A 17,145-nucleotide genomic window follows, 5' to 3' on the forward strand; every position below is an offset into this window, starting at 1 on the left:
GTTAAAGAGCCGATGTATCTTCTAAGGGGTGCAGACTTAGGGTGGGGCCCGGAGGCCAAGTGGAATCTGGGTACATCAGGAGGAAAGAGAATAGACGTTACATTTTGAGGGGAAATACGTGACCAGCGCAGGGCTGAAAATGAGCTCGTGGTGTGCGAGGCTGAGTGCAGAGGTCCCAAAGGCCAGTGCGTTCAAGATTCTCCACATTTTTCATTCAGTCTGTCTCAAGAAATCTTTTAAGCCTCAATTTAGAAAAGAACCCCAAAATATTGTATTGACAAACCTAAACAATCGTGCAGATTTAGCCTGTGGACCTAGAACAAAGAAGCTCACATAATATACGTTAAAAGCATCTCTTCTGCCAGGGAAACTCGGCTGTAAAGGACGAGGTCTCATTCACCTACTCGAGATGGCTAGTGCCACAGTCACCGTCTGGACTTTCTACAACGGAGCCAGTCTCCCTTCTACCCGCCTCACAAGCTTCAGGTTCCTCTCTGCTTTCAAATCAGCGCATGTCATTCCCTCACTTAAAGTAACCTCCACGCAGAGACAAGCTCTCATTGTCTGCTAAAGCCCCTTGTTGTGCAGCTGAGTTTTTACATCTTGGGGACTCTCAGATAGAAGGAGAACAGTTCCTGAAACTGCACATGCACGCACCCACCCACACACACACCTGGATAATTTCTCAGATAACATAACTTTTTTTTTTTTTTTTTCTTCTTCTTCTTCTTCTTCTTCTTCTTCTTCTTCTTCTTCTTCTTCTTCTTCTTCTTCTTCTTCTTCTTCTTTTTTTTGCGGTACTGGGGATTGAACCCAGGGGCATTCTACCTTTGAGCTACACCCCTAGCCCTATTATATTCTTTATTTTGAAACAGGGTCTTACTAACTTGCAGAGGCCTCACTAAGTAGCTGAGGTTGACTGCAAACCTGCGATCCTCCTGTCTCAGCCTCCCAAGTCCTGGGATTACAAGCGTGCGCCATCATGCCTATCCGCATAGTTATTTCTTGCTTAAGAAAATTGTTGACTAAAACCAAATGAAATAACATTTTACTTTTTCAATTCTTGTATAATTACCTTTGTGTTTTTTTTTTCCTGACTGGTGGTCATACTTTTTGTCTGTCCAAAATGAATAGTTATGCTCTTTATGTTTAGTTGAGACAACATACCTCCTTCTCTCTATCTCATGGCCCTGGATTATATATATATTGTGGTACTGGGGATGGAACCCTGGCTAAACTCCAAGACCTATTTTATCTTTTTTATTTGGGAACAGGGTCTCTTAAGCCAGCAAGGCTGGCTTGAACCTGCCCGATCCTCCTGTCTCTGCTTCCCAAGCACCGGGATTACAAGCGTGCGCCACCACGACCAGCTATAGTAGATATTTCATAAATACTTGAATCAAAGCACACATATACCTTTGTCCACCCCGGGACCATGAAGAAACTTGTCACACAATAATGATTTCTTCTTGAATGAGAACATTTGGGAAATGTCAAAACTAGGAGGACAGGCTACACAGCCAGAGAGCTTGGCACAGTATTTACTGGGGTGGGGTGTCAGGAGTTTGAATGATAAACTTTTGCTTGGGATAGGACCTGAGATCCTGTAGGGTTGGCAGCTGGGGGATTATCCTAGAGCTTTCTATAGCTCCCAGGAAGAAGAGGTGTGAAGGACCAGGAGGAAGATGACTGCCCTCCAAGTCTGCCTGAAGTAGACAGTAATGTCGGTGCACTGGCCACAATCTGTTTAAGACTCCTCTGTGGGTTGTAAATTGGCAGCCAGGAAGGGATTAAGCCTGTCTTTGGAGAAGTTGAAGGACATCGTTTGGTATCTGCTGATTGCCTGTCACCACCTGGGTGCACAGTCCCCTGTTCTACCAGAGTGCGGAACAGTGACATCTACTGGTTTCTTTTGGGAAAAGCAAGTTCAAAAGTAGCTGAAACATCTGCACTAATATTTCTTCTCTTCCTTTCAAAACGAGTAACAATGACTCTAAAGGAAGTCATGACATCAGCCGCACACCCATGTGTGAAAAAATATCTAAAACTCACTGAGCATGTAATGAATGGAAATGCCTTTCTGGGCAACTTAAATAAATAAAAAAATATTACAAAGCAGAGTATGGTGTTACATTGCCTGTTATCCCAGAATTTGAGAGGCTGAGCAGAAGGATGGCAGTTTGGAGGCTTAGTGAGACCTTGATTGAAAACAGAAAATAAGACAGGGGTAGAACATCCCTGGGTTCAATGTCTAGTACCAAAACCCAAACCAAACCAAACAAACAAAAAACCATGAGAGGTTAAAAAAATAGATGTAGTTACGTGGACATTAGATAGAAATTTGGAAACGAGGGCAGCCTCAGATAGGAGAGCAGCGATCCAATGGAGTGTTAAAGGGAAGTTAGCGAAAAGAGTGGGGCAGATGGAGCCATAAAGACAATGGTAATGTTATGTAAGTTTATTAAATCACCAATGTCAATCTCAAAGGCACATGCGAGGGAGCGGAGGGAGGATCGCAGACCCAGAGGGGGGTGAACCCAAAGGAAAATGCTCAAGAGGAGTATATATATGTTCATTCCTATCACTATATCCTTCAGTACAATGTGTAATTACAATGGACCAATAAAAGTATAAGTGTTCTTAGGAAAGAACCCAAGGGACTGTTTGGCCTTCAACCTCTTAGTTGCCCCTTGGTGGTGTGGAAAGGGAGCTGGGGAAAATAAACAGCTGCGGACAATCTGCAAGCCAAATAACCAAGTACAGACACGTTTAGATCGCTGAAGAAAAATGCTAACCTTTCACCCGTCGCTGATTACAGATCCGTGCAGGATCCCGGGAACTTGCCATTTGTTTTAAAACAGGAGGCCCCGATCATGGACGGATTCAAGCTGACTTATGCAGACTCACTGAGCTCTTTACCAATTTGCTTTCCAGACCCCTGGTGGCTTAAGAGCAGCATGGCATTAAATCACACTACCCTGCCCCAGGATGAGCGCCTGCCGCACTACCTGCGAGAAGAGGATCCCTTTGTTTCTAAACTTTCCTGGGAAGCGGATTTAGTGGCTGGCTTTTATCTAACAATCATAGGTAAGTTTCCTTCATTCCTCTGTGCAAAGGCTGTTTTTAGAAAAAATCACAGGCTGATATGTTGATTTTGGCAATAAACGATTCCAACACATCCCTGGGTACTTTAGTGGAGGGGGAGAGTGAGGTGGGCGTGATGGCATCCAATAAGTGTTTCACAAAAATAACTTCTTATTGTCATTGTTAGGGAGAAGTATTCCACTGATAATCCAGAGAACTTTTGAAGCACAAGTATTTTTCTTGAGACTATTACTTTTTGGATACTTTGCTAGAGGGGTTATCTTCTGAATACCAAAAAACAGTAACGATGATATGCTATTTAAACACAGTCTGTTTACTTTAAAAAAAAAACTTTTTGCTATAATCATACGATTTTTAGATTCCAAATGGACCTTAGGAATCATCGAGTGCAGCTTCCTCATCTAACGATTGAGGAAACTCTGGCCCAGTGTGACAGTGACAGTAGATGGCTCACATTTGTGTCATGAAAAGTAAAGTCATGTCACCTCAGCATAGCTAATTCACTGTGATGAGAGGTGAGAAAAGGCTCGAGGGAGAAGTGGAAGGTAGTGTGGGGCCAAAAGACTTTTGTGCATAATTCACGCAGGGGCCCATGTGCTTCTAGAAGGAAATAGTCTAAGCGGTAGCCACAGGTGTCTCTGGGGCACACACATTGTTCACTTCCCAAAGACTTGTGCTGTAGCGTAAACACACACCACAGGCTGATGTCTCAGAACTGGAAGAAATCATAAAGACTATCTCACTAATGATTCTGAAAAATGGAGCGCATGTTGAATCCACAATGTTTTTGGATAGATTAGATGAAGTTAAATGTGAAATTACTTAAATTAATTGACCTATACATTTTTACTTTGTTTACCGTGGCTACCAGAAAATCTTAAAATGCCCCAGTGGCTCACAGTTCTGGTTTACATTAAGTTTCTATGGAACTGCACTGATCTAGACAATTAGGATTTAACCACAATATGTTTCTTAGATTTGAAATTGCTAACTTAAATGTGGGTGACCAGAGTGCAGGTGGGTTGTGTCTTTGGGTTTTTCTGCCTTTGATCTTTTCAGATGTTGGGTCAAACCTGCTTATGCAATCTCTCTCTCTCTCTCTCTCTCTCTCTCTCTCTCTCTCTCTCTCTCTCTCTTTTCTTTCTTTCTTTTTCTTTTTTCTCCCTCCTTCCCTTTTTCCTCTCTCCCTCTCTCTTTCCCTCTCTCATCTATTTATTACTGGCAAAGAATTTCATTTAATTCCTGAAGTTTGAAAAACTCATTAGACAGTTCTTGAGATCCCTGTATGGTCAGTGCTCGAGGCAAAAATAATCTATGAGACTGGATCAGAAATTCTGCTGCAAAGTGATACCCTGGGTCCTTCTCTTTATTGTTAGTTAGGGTTCCGACCATGTAAATTCTATTTCTTGTAAATGGACTCCCACATCCTTTCGAACACAAATATATATCGAGCGGCCATGCTTTGCCACTGTTAAATCACGGGGAATAGAGCAGTCGATCAAACACGAAGCCTTCTGTTGGGACAGAGACTGTCTTGTAGTAATACCCACACTGAATTTCTATTAATAAGTATTTTCAACGATCAGAAAAGGCAGACAAGTAAACATCTTCAAAAATGAGTTTATCACCATCAATTGCAGAAAGTGACTTCAAAAGTAACATCTTTAATCTGACAGATCTCTCCAGACAACACAAAGAGGAAGAAATATTAGTCCGTTTTCCGTCATAATATGAAGAATTTCAGGAAGAGAGGCAAACAGGCATGTAGGTGGAGAATTCAGAATTTCCCACAATGACATTCAAATGGACAAGCTGGGATGGAGCCAGAGAGCCAGGTCCAAAAAGAATTCCAGCTCCAGCCAAAGGAAGCATCAGTTCAATCAGGGGCCTGGGGGCAGAGACACACCTGTGCTACAGGACAGTCATTCAGGGCGAGACAAGAGGCATCCGGAAGGTTTTGGACACATTCTACACCCAGATCTTGGCCATGGCCCGATGTCTGGTTGTCACTTTCTCGTAGGCTGGGTTTGTGTGGGCTTGCCGACAGTGGAATGTACATCGTTCTTGGTGCTCTTGGTAGAATTCTACGGGCCTTAGGGTGACTAATGAGTCAAAACATAAATATGAGTTTGGAATGCAGGAGAAACAAAATAAGACCCATTTCCCACTCTCCACTTTTCCAACTACATACCGAGTTTATTACTTGCTTAGATAAAAATTTTCTTGTATTCATAAAAAGATCCAGGATTTTGATAATCTGAAAAGGTCCATGCCATTGTCTTTATCTTCTCATCTTGTTCTCTTGTTTTACTTTAATTATCAAAAAAAGCTTTTTCTTAACACTCATCTACAGATAAGATTGCCTGTGAAAATATCTAACATTCATCGAATAGAGATTTGACTAGTTTTTGATCATGCTTTGGGCACTGGGTCAAACCCTATGAACGTAGGGTTAAGAAAGAAAAGTTAAGGAAGTAAAATAAAACAAGTATTCTTCAAAAAGCTATGGACAGACAAAGGGTGTTTAAGGGAGCCTTGTGTACTGGATGCGTCTGCATGCTTAGTGCTCTCGACTGTCAATCTCCTCTTTTTGGATACGACTGAGGTAGAACTTGCCTCATTACTTTTCAAGCCATATTTTTACACTTTCCCAGTGTTCTTTGCCAGAGGGTTTCCTTGAAAGAGACGCGAGTTTCCTTTAACTTGCTTTGCTGTAGGACTCCGTAATCTCTTCTACTTTCTTCTCTTCTGCTTTAAGAAAGCTCAAGAGGTCTTGAAGGACCAATGAGCATCCCTGACTCCAGGGAGTCAGGACTTCCCACCCGCACAATGCAGTCAGCCCCTGGCGGTTTCACACCTCCAGCTGAGACACCTATTTCTTTCCTTACCTCCCAAATGAACTGTGGTGGAGAAATTAAAATGGAAATTAAAATAGAAAACTCTGGGTTTCTCCTGTTAATACTCTCCTTATTCCTTACTACTAAAGGCAGCTGTACCAGATTCTCATTTATACACAGCTACACTATGAAGCAAGAATTCCTGAGGAAATCTACTCTACATGTTAAGCTATGGAAGTAGGTGTATTCTTTTCTTAAATAAAGTCAGTAGGGATTGGGTCTTTTTTGCATTTAAACTGGGTTTGTAAGAACTTTTGAATAGTGTCATTGTAATGGCAAAGTTGATTAGTTACGGATAAAAGGCTATAAAAAGTGGGAACACATTTATTCTGTTGTTGGTAGGCGTGGTGGGTCGAGGGTCACTGTCTCTCCCCTTGGTGGGAGGGAAGTGCCGTGTTATCAATTGTCAACCACTTTCCCTTGACACCTCGTCCGGGAGCAGCTGCGAGCTGTTCCCTCCGCCAGGGACCCAGCGTCCATGTCTCCCCAGGAGTCTAACCCTGGGATCTGTCTCCAGGAGATGATCCTCTCCTTGCAGGGGGTCACGCCGGCCTCCCCTGGCCCGGCCCCTCATGCATGCGGGCACTCTGAAGTCACCTCTGATGGTTGGCTTCACCTTCAAGATTTATCAAGAGCCAAGGGGTTAACCCTACTTACCAGAGGGAAGGAGTTCTATAAAGCCAATAATCTATCAAAATGGCTGAGGAAAATACTCCACCCTTGGGGGCCGGTACAAGAGCTGACCATTGGGATTCCCACACCCTCCTGAGGCTACCTGGGAAGTTTAGTGGTTCCTTTTTCTGGGTAAGTTCAGACCTGCCATCCCTGACTCCTATCCATGCGGAGGCAAACCATACCTTGCCTGTCACTAACACTTCATGCTTGTTTTTTAATTTCGTCTTCTTAATTTAGATTTTTATTTAGAGTCCTCTCCTTACCTTCTAAATCTGTGGTGTCCATTTTTGATATTGAGAAGTGTTTCATATCCCCATGAACTCCAAATCTTTGTTTTAACGATGGGATTTTTCTGTTTTTCTCTGTAGGGATTCTGTCCACGTTTGGAAATGGGTATGTCCTTTATATGTCTTCTAGACGGAAGAAGAAACTGAGACCTGCTGAAATAATGACAATCAACTTAGCAGTCTGTGATCTGGGGATTTCAGGTAATCCAGCCATACTGGCTTTTCTTTGTGGCTTTCGACTAGTCTCCATTCTCAATCATTCATTGGGCTGAATGTGATCGTACACACCTGCCATCCCAGTACTTGGGAGGCCGAGAACAGGAGAACCGAGGGTCCTAGAACAGCCTCAGCAAGTAGCGAAACTCTCATCAACCTAGTGAGACTCTGTTTCAAAATAAAAACAGCCGGGCGTGGTGGCGCTCGCTTGTAATCCCTGCGCTCGGGAGGCTGAGACAGGAGGATCGCGCAGGTTTGAAGCCAGCCTCAGCTACTTAGTGAGACCCTATTTCAAAACAAAATATAAAATAAGTCTGGGAATATAGCCTGGAGGTAGAAAGCCCCTGGGTTCCACCTCCAGTACCACCAAAAAATAAATTTGTAAAATAGAGCTGAGGTTGTATCTTGGAGCCCCCCCCCCCCCTCTGGCTTAGAGATCACTCCCCATTTTTCTCTTCTCTTTCCTTCAAAAATCATATCTACAGTATTTGTGATTTCTCAATGGAATGCTGTCTGGTTAAAGAAATACTCCATTTAACACTTATTGAGTATTTTCTATGTACCAGACATGTTCGATGTGGAAGATAAAATTCACAAGAATGCACACTACTGGATGTATCTCGGAGTTGTGGGCTCCATGTTTCAGACATCAGAAACTAAAAGAAGGCTGCAGGGCACTGTATAGAGCTCTATTACCCCCCCCAACCCTTATTTAAGTCTGGTTAAGATAACTGGGGGAGAGGGTGGCATCTTTTAAGGACACCCAAAGTTGGTTGAGAGGTGACTGTGGAAGAGGGAAGAGTTGCTCTGTGAAAAGAATTTTAATTGTGGCTTCTGGCTCCATGTTCTCAAAGTTGGCTGCGCAAAACTGTCTTGGGGGCATTAAAAATAGGCATGCATGGAATCGATACCCAGAAGCTTTTTATTGAAGTAGTCAAGCATGTTACCTGGGCCTCAGGATACTTAAAATTAAAATCTCTAGTGGAAGGAAACACACTGAGAGATGTGTACATCTATGAACACATCACTCTGAATCTTACAATGTTGCATAAATACCATAAACCTATAAAAGTTAAAAACTTAAAGCATAAAATTAGAACCTCCAGGTCATTTAATGGGTGGTACAAAACTGAGAACCACTGGTTCCTTTCTTGCTTCTTTTGCGTCTACAGTAGTCCAGCAAGGGGGAGTTGGAATAAAATTTGTCTGGAAGCGGTGGTGCATGTCTGTAATCCCAGTACTTGGGAGGTTGAGACATGAGGATGGCAGGTTTGAGGCCAGCCTCAGCAACTTATCGAGACCCTGTTTCAAGATAAGAAAAAAAAATTTAAAAAGGGCTGAGGGTATTGCTCAGAGGTAGAATGCCCTTGGGCTTAACCTCCAGTGCCAAAAAAGAAGAAAAAAAAAAAAAGACAAAACCCCCTTTTATTTATTTTTATTTTTTGGTGGTACTGGGGTTTCTGGAAGCCCTTCTACCTCCGAGCTACACTCCCAGACCTATTTTTATATTTTTTATTTGGAAACAGGGTCTCTTAAGACGGCACAGCTGGCTTCGAACCAGCGTGATCCTCCTGTCTCTGCCTCCCAAGCGTGGGGATTACAAGCATGCGCCACCACTCTCGGCCAAAACCCCCTTTTTAAACCATAACTTTTTAAAAAAAATGTGGCTTCCTTTTATAAAATCCCAGGTTTCAATGGCATGCATCAACTCTTTGTTACTGTTGGAAACCATCGACCAGTTTCTCACCCTCTGCCTCCCTTAACATGTTTTCTGATACCGTTTCTACCTTCATAAGTGGAGTTTTTTTCCCCTGCACAGCTGCTAGTTTCTAGAAACAAGGCTCAACGATCAAGCTCTGTCTTTTAAATTACTATCACTCGCCGGGCGTGGTGGCACACGCTTGTAATCCCAGCATTCGGGAGGCCGAGACAGGAGGATGGCGGTTCGCGGACAGCCTCATCTACTTAGCGAGGCCCTCTGCAACTCAGTGAGACCCGGTTTCAAAATAAAGAATAAAAAATAGGGCAGGGGGTGTAGCTCGGAGGTCGAATGCCCCTGGGTTCCAATCCCAGACCCACCAAAAAAAAAAAAAAAAAAAAAAAAGTAAATTACTATCACTCAGCAGAAGATGTGTTGATCTCTTAGAAAGATTGTTCGGTCTTTGTTATTTGGAAAGCCTCCAGTCAGTGAAGGCTAGCATAAATATTATGAGCTCTTAGAGTTAGTACCACATGTGTTCTGAGACAGGCCTCTTTCTGTGAAAATGGCCGGAGCTCCCAGGGAACTGGCGAAGCTGCAAACCGGCTGCAGTTCCGGATGCGGCCACGCGATGGCGGTGCCGCAGCAGCAATGGTAGTTTTCCGGGTTAGCGCGTCCTGCGGGCGCCGCGTCGCTCTCCCTGGTGCTGAACGCGAAACAACGGAATGAAATCTGTCATTTCAGTTACATTCTTTACCAGACTCATGCTTAAGGCCGAGTTAGACTAGGCTTGCATAAAAATGTCCTTAATTGGTCTGATACACCGAAAATGCTTCCAGCCAAGCAATTCTGCTCCAAAATTTCACCGACTGCCTCATTACTCTGCCTGTATCTTTAGAGTAATTCATCAGAAGGCATCTTCCTGCCTGTGACAGTTTTCCATGATTAACCTACGCCATTATGAGCATCTACCGTATATGTTCTCTTCCAATACATCTTAAAATGATTTTGTCTTATTTTCTCGCTCAATTAAATTCCATTACAAGCACCGTGAAGCCGCACGCCCATTGTTTAAGTATCAGTGGCTCTCCGGCATGAATATATATATTAGAATAACCTGAGGAGTTACCAAAAAAAAAAAAAAGTGTATTGATGCCTGGATCACTCCAGATACATTGGGTCCAAAATCCAGGGGTTGGAGCCCTAGGCACTGATACTTCCAATAAAGCAAAACAAAACAACGTCTCCAGTGATTCTAACATGGGTCAGATTCGGAAGCATCCCACCGAGGAGAGGGAGAGGCTCTCTGGAGGGCACCCCAGCAGTGCATCCAAAGCGCACTCCAGAACGAAGCTTTAATCGGGGTCTCAGGTACTAATTTTACCCCACTTGGGCCATGTTTGCTTGTTTTATTGCGGCCTCTGGCACAGCCCAGCTGGGACCTACATCAAGCCTTGGAGTCTGCTGTCCTCTTCTACCCACATCTTTCCCCTCTATGCCTCTACTGGACTTCTCTCCCACTGATTTTGGCATCTACCTCCATGTTCCTGCTCATGTATAACAAAGATCTCAGTTTCCTCACCCTATTTTTCTTTACACCATTAATCACCACTTATTGTGAAATTTGACTTTCTGTTTGTTCTCCCTGTTAGGAAATAAATTTCTGTTTGGTCCTCCAACACCTTGCTTTGTGCTTTTTACATTGTAGGTATTTTCTAACTATTGGTCGAATACAAGAACAGCCCTTTTATACCTCAATTCCGCACAGACCATGGGGTTAGATTAATCAGGAAAAGAAAGACTGTCCTAAGGGCACCCAGTCAACCAAGCGGGACTGCGGTGCTGCTTGGACACCCAGAGAGGGTAGGTGTTGGTTTACAGAAGACTCTGAGTAGAAGCATCAGTGGACCACTGAAGTCTTGCATAGCTTTGAATACTCTTGCCTACCTTTGCATATCGAGGAGGAAAAGGAAGGGCATGCCTGGAAGATGGGAGCTAGCATCTGCAGGCTGGGAGCATCCGCTGCTTGGTTGTCCCAAGGCAATGAGATTGGGATCTTTTTAAATATATAGGTTAGATACAGGCTTTGAAGAACTCATTCTCAGCACATCTCTTTCAGGAAAAGTGCAAAGGAAACACTAGGACCAAGGAACATGTAGTTTAACTTTTTTGTGTGTGGGGGTCTGGAGATGAAATGCAGGGGCATTCGGTCTCCAAGCAACACCCCCTGACCTATTTTTTATTCTTTATTTTGAAACAGGGTCTCACTAAGTTTTGGAGGGCCTCACTAAGTAGCTGAGGCTGTCCTGTCTATGAACCACAATCCGCCTGTCTCAGCCTCCCAAATGCTGGGATTACAAGCGTGCACCACCATGCCTGGCTTGAACAAGTAGTTTAAATCCGGGAACTCTGGGCCTCCATGTAAACAGATTGTAACAAATGTTATATTTACTGATATAGCCATCCGGTGTTTGAATAAGATGTAAGCCAAGAGAAGAAAAAGGAGAGGAAAGAAAGGAATAAACAAAAGAAGAAAAAAATCATGAAAATATGGTTTTACCCTTAAAATGAAAGAATTTAATAAACATTCCTTAAGCAATTTTTTATGGTGGTACTGGGGTTCCTGGAAACCCTTCTACTTCTAGACTATATACTCCCAGACCTATTTTATATATTTTTTGGGAAACAGGGTCTCTTAAGCCAGCGAGGGTGGCTTTGAACCAGCGCGATCCTCCTGTCTCCCCCTCCCAAGCGTGGGGATTACAAGTGTGCGCCACCACGCCTGGCGTTTAAGCAATTTTTAAACATAAAAATTCTTTGAGAAAGAATATGACTTCAAAGCTGCATAAATAAAGGAAGCAATTTTTTTCCTGATTGAAAGAAGGTGGAAGGTTGAACTCGAGTTGTTTGATATTTGCCTACTTTCCTTTCAACACACATAAAAACCCACATGATACATGGGAACACACACACACACACACACACACACACACACACACACACACATTGAGCTCTCTCAGGAGCTCATTGGAGCTCCAATATTCCAGAATCACTGAACTCTATAAAGATCAAAGTTCTTTCCATTTCTAGATTCTGTCTCCCTTTTTCACCACCCCAATCCTATTGTTTCTCTGTAAATACTCAACTTTCTGGGGGTTCAAGTACCTTTTATCCACTGATAATCAACATGAGGTTATAGTCAAATAAAAATATGCTATGTACATTTTAATAAATACAAAGACAAAATCAAATTTCTGAGAAAATTATCAGCATTATTCTTCACAACATGTGTGGAATGCACACCTTCTTCCTGTGATGAACTTTATAGCCTTTATTCTCCCACTGATTATTCTGTAGTCAGTCTGAATGATCAGACTGGAACAGCTTTTCTGGTTGGATGTGTGTGTGTCACACACACACGGTTAAGGATTCTTTGCATGACATTACTTCTCAGTCCAGGAATGATGTCTTATTTTAAGAATTCTTCCTATTTGAATGAGGCCATACTTTGTAATCTGTGAGAGAGCATCTCCCAAGGAACAATTAGTGCAGTGCAGGCAGGGTTCTGGAGTGAATACATTTGGAAACTTCTGTAGTGAATGCTGTTGGTTAACTTTCAGACTTTGGGAAATTTTTAGTCTTGACTCTGGACTGCCAAGAAGAGTGTTTAGTAGGTAACCTTGCCCGGTATTATTTGATTATGTAGGTAGGTTTGTTTATTAGTTTGTTTTGGAGAACAACTCCTGGGATCATGGTTTTGCAGAACTTCCATCTCTGGATGAGTTTCCTGGTTAAATAAATGCTGGCATGCATTGTACAAAGCCTCGTTCCTACAAATACCGCTTGCTCACTGGAGCTTGAATGTCTAATCACGGAGGGAAGAAAAGTAATGGAGTCTTGAGCCCGCCAGGGGGAAATCAGTGCAGAACATTTGCTTTCGAAGAGAAAATATCTCTCAGATATCTCACTGTGGATATAATACCTTTTCCTTTAGCTTTCAAATGCACTGTTTCAATAAAATATTAAAAGTAAAAGTAGAATGCTCTTCCTAATATGCAGAAGCCAGGGGGGGAAAGGGTTATAGGAGAAAATCTAGACAAGAAAGGAGAAACCATAGATGAGCAAATAAGGTGACCTGACGGAGATGGAAGAGCAGAAGAGGAAAATTCCCTAATGTACAGGATGTGCATTCCAAACATATCAAAGTCAAGCACTAAGCCAAACATGAGAAGGAGGGAGGGGGAGGGAATGGGGTGGGAACTGGGGAAGGGCTAAATGAACGATGTGTGTATGTATGCCTCCACCATCTTGTACCCCATTAAGATGTATGACTACAATGTACCAATAAAACAATTTAAAAAAGCATCAAAAGTGGCCACTGACATCACATCTCTTGCACTTCCTGAAGCTGGGTCTCTTAGCTGGGCATGGTGGTGCATGCTTGTAATCCCAGTATTTGGGAGGCTGAGACAGGAGAATCACAGGTTTGAGGACAGCCTTAGCAATGTAGCGAGACTCTTAGCAACAAAGTGAGGACCCTGTTTAAAAAATAAAAATAAAATGGCACTGGGCTGAGGCTATAGCTCAGAGGTAGAATGCCTCTGGGTTAAATTCCCTAGTACCACCAACACAAAACAAAACAAAACATTTCAAGCAACCGGATTGCTACCAATGCCCACAGATATCATACCTCCTGAAGCTGGGCCTCTGACACAATTCTATATCATAATAATTAAAATTTCTCTTCTAGATCGTTTACTACTCTTGGCTATTGGAATGACTGAACACCTCTCTAGGCAGCTTGAAACTCAGTTTCTTCAAACATAACTGCCAGGATTTTTAGGAAAATAGAAGTCCTGCAACATGAAGTGCATGAGTGTGTGTGTTGCTTCATATCTCTGGAGTTCCAGGGAGGACGTCCTTTGAACTGCAGGCGAGCTGAGTAGGTGGGGAATTGTACTAGCAGGAGCCTGCTCATGACACCCTGCTTGGTGCTCTAGTTGTAGGCAAGCCGTTCACCATCATCTCCTGCTTCTGCCACCGCTGGGTGTTTGGCTGGATCGGCTGCCGCTGGTACGGATGGGCTGGATTTTTCTTTGGCTGTGGGAGCCTCATCACCATGACTGCCGTTAGCCTGGATCGATACCTGAAGATCTGCTATTTATCTTATGGTAAGTTGGAAGGTTTCTCATTCCAAGATAGTCCAAGTTAGACGGATTGAGTGGTAGAGCCGTACCTACGTCATCCAGTTAATAAAGATTACTAATAACCTCAGAGACCCAGAGTATTTCTATTTGTAGCCTATCTTGTTCTGACATACACCTGAGGACTTGACCTGTGTCGGTGTAGATTCCCTTTCATACTGCCTTTATAATAATGTCTGGTGTTGGCTTCAATGCTTTAAAACGTATCACTTTCTTGTATTAAAAACTATGGAAGACTCTACTGTATTTTGTCGTGCAAACAGATAAACAAAGATGCACTGAAAGGGATGTTAGGTCTGAGTTGCCGAGCTGCTTCCCCACATATTAAGTGTGATTTTAAGAAAACCTGCCAAGACATAGGGATGAAGGTTCCCTATGATGTCAGAGATGACTGATTCCCAAAGGTTCACCTCCAGGTTTAGAAGGCCATGCAGCTCTTCCTGCACAAAGGGACAGAAATGGCACGCAGCAGGGATTGCATTCTCATTCATTCATTCATTCATTCATTTATGCATTCATCCATTCATTCATTTGGTATTGTTAGGTAGAATGCTGACTCACTAATAGAATTGGTGAAGGCAGAGCTAGCAATAAGCATCTTTTCAGAGGCTAAATGTTTTTAATAAGACTATTTACTGGTTAAAAATATTTTTAATATATTTGCTTCTCGGGGTTCTGAGAATATAGTGAGCCTGAACGAGAGGCTTTGGGGCATATACATTTAGTACTGAGAGCCAGGCTTCACCAGGGAAGAGTCCTGGTGACTTGGGGTGCTGAGATAGGAGGAGGATCTCAGGTATGAGGCCAGCCTTAGCAACTCAGTGTCTATATAAAGCTGCGGTGACTGTCCATCTGTCAGGACAGTTGTGACCGTGGGGTCAGGACTTGGCAGGTGGACCTGGAACTCTCAATAGGGCAGAATTTCCCTTATGGTTTAAGGGTTTAGAGTCCCCAAACTCCAAGGAGACCACGAGTGGGGACTAGGGGGTTGTGAACCACCATCTTCATGACAAAGCATTTACTTTTTTAAAATTTGCATTTCCTTTTCTGAACATTTCCAGCTTCCACTAGAAATAGCTCAAATCAAAATTTCCAGTAAGATAAAAACATACAATTATACATATTCAGGATGACATAAGGAGACAGGAGGATTGCAGGTTCAAGGCTAGCATGTGGTAATTTAGTGAGCTCTTCTTTCAGAATAAAAATTGAAAAGGAACTAGGCGTGGTGGCACATGCCTATGATCTCAGTATTTGGGAGGCTGAGACAGGAGGATCTCAGGTTTGAGGCCAGCCTTAGCAACTTAGTGAGGCCCTCAGAAACTGAGAAAGCCCCTGTCTCAAAATAAAAAAAAAATAAAATAGGGCTGGGGTTATAGCTCAGAGGTCGAACACTCCTGGGTTCAAACCCTCCTACCACATACTCACATGCACACACACTAGAAAAAGGCTGGGGATGTTGTTCAGAGATGGAATATCCCTGGGTTCAATTGTTGGTTCCACACAAAGAAAAAAGAAAAAGAAAAAATAGCCCATTTTTCATAAGCTTCTTTTTAGCCATTCCAAACAGAGTTCAAATTTGATTAGAAACTTTATAAACCAGACAGCAAAACGTTGACCTTCCTGGGAGTATTTGAGAAATACTAAACCTTGCCATCTATTTTAAAATATTTTCTTGAGTTTAAGCTTTGTGTCAGGTAGAGAGATGACGTTATCCACTGCCAGGATCACTGTAGGCCATAACTCTTTATGGGAACTCTATTTTCCAGCTTCTTTAATGTTGAACCTCCATCGTATGATTTCGTCACGTAATCTAATGCACTATTAACCCCTCCACACAGTGTCCTAGAATGTTGAAAATAGAAGGTCGCTTGGGGACATGTAGACCTCTGTCCCGTGAAATGTGGTAAAGTGTTTTAAGGCATCGCTGAGCAATGACCACTTGGCCTCTTCTTGAGTAATTCCAGTGACCAGTGACGGGGAGATTACTACTGCACCAGGCAGCCCATTCTCTGATTGGCCTGCCCTCGTTGTTACAATGTTATTCCTTATATTAAGACAAACCTGCCTCCCAGTAACCTCCACCCATTGGTCCTAGTTCTGACTTCTGGAGCAACACAGAACCAACCTACTAATCTACTCCTTCCTGTACTTGACAGCCTTTCACCACACTCAAATGTAAGTATGAAACACCTCACTAAGTAACCGTAATCCTAAGTGCTTGTACGTATCCCTTTGCACATTACCGTAAATATATGTGACTTTCACCTCTTCCAATGGATAACCAAGAGCTGACATGTTTTGTGGCTACACGATGGCTTCTTTGATCTGGTTGGGCTTGAGAAACTGGAGCATCACAGTGCAAAATGCCACGGATTTGGATACATGGAGACATCAGAGTCCAAGAGCAGCCTGTTAGCAGTTCTTGTTAGTGGCAAGTGAGATGTGCTGACACTGAAATAAAAAATTGCATCAATGTAGTGCTTCGCAGTTTGAAAAGTGGGTCCTATGCATTATTTCACTTAATCCTCATCAAAACCTGTAGCAGTATATTCTTATCGCCTCCATTTTACTGTTAAAAACACTGGATATCGAGAAAGGTTACAGAAGCAAGTCAAATGCTAGAAATAGAAGAACTAGGGTCTTAGAGACTTTGTGAATCTTACATGACCCTGAGCAGAGACAGAACCTGAGTCCATGGGGATGAAAGCATCCTTTAGCTTTCTTTTCTTTCTCTTTTAAATTTTTTTTATTTTTGGTGGTACACACACACACTTGTAATCCTTTAGCTTTTTCTTGAATATATTTTGACGTTCCTTCTCCACCACTCCCAAGCTAAAACAGTAAGGCGCTCCTCCTTCCGACCTCGCTGGTCGAGGTCAAGAGAGGAGTGGAGGCCTTTTCCTGGGCGGTTGGAACAAGAGGCTGGCTGGTCTCTGGTCATCCTGCTGGGCTTCAGGAAATGGTCACTAGTATTTCACAGCTTTTATTTTATTTTACATTTTTTGGATATGACTGTACTATTTCTTCGTCTTGGAATTCTCTTTCTTTTCTTCCTTCTT

At 42.8% G+C, this 17,145-nt stretch overlaps 1 protein-coding gene across 1 annotated transcript in view; it reads left to right on the plus strand.

Moving 5' to 3' along the window:
• Positions 1–2,957: 2,957 nt before the first annotated feature.
• The window catches only part of OPN5 (opsin 5), a gene marked incomplete at both ends in the record, with an annotated part of 33,479 nt that continues 19,291 nt past the window's right edge, over positions 2,958–17,145 (plus strand). The window contains 3 exons of the mRNA XM_080700054.1: positions 2,958–3,087; positions 7,046–7,165; positions 13,880–14,050. Of these exons, the coding sequence (XP_080556180.1) occupies positions 2,958–3,087; positions 7,046–7,165; positions 13,880–14,050 (421 nt within the window). The remainder of the gene's footprint in view (positions 3,088–7,045; positions 7,166–13,879; positions 14,051–17,145) is intronic.

The sequence above is a fragment of the Muscardinus avellanarius genome (genome assembly GCF_963383645.1).
Source record: "Muscardinus avellanarius genome assembly, chromosome: 8".
Classification (NCBI taxonomy): Eukaryota; Metazoa; Chordata; class Mammalia; order Rodentia; family Gliridae; genus Muscardinus; species Muscardinus avellanarius.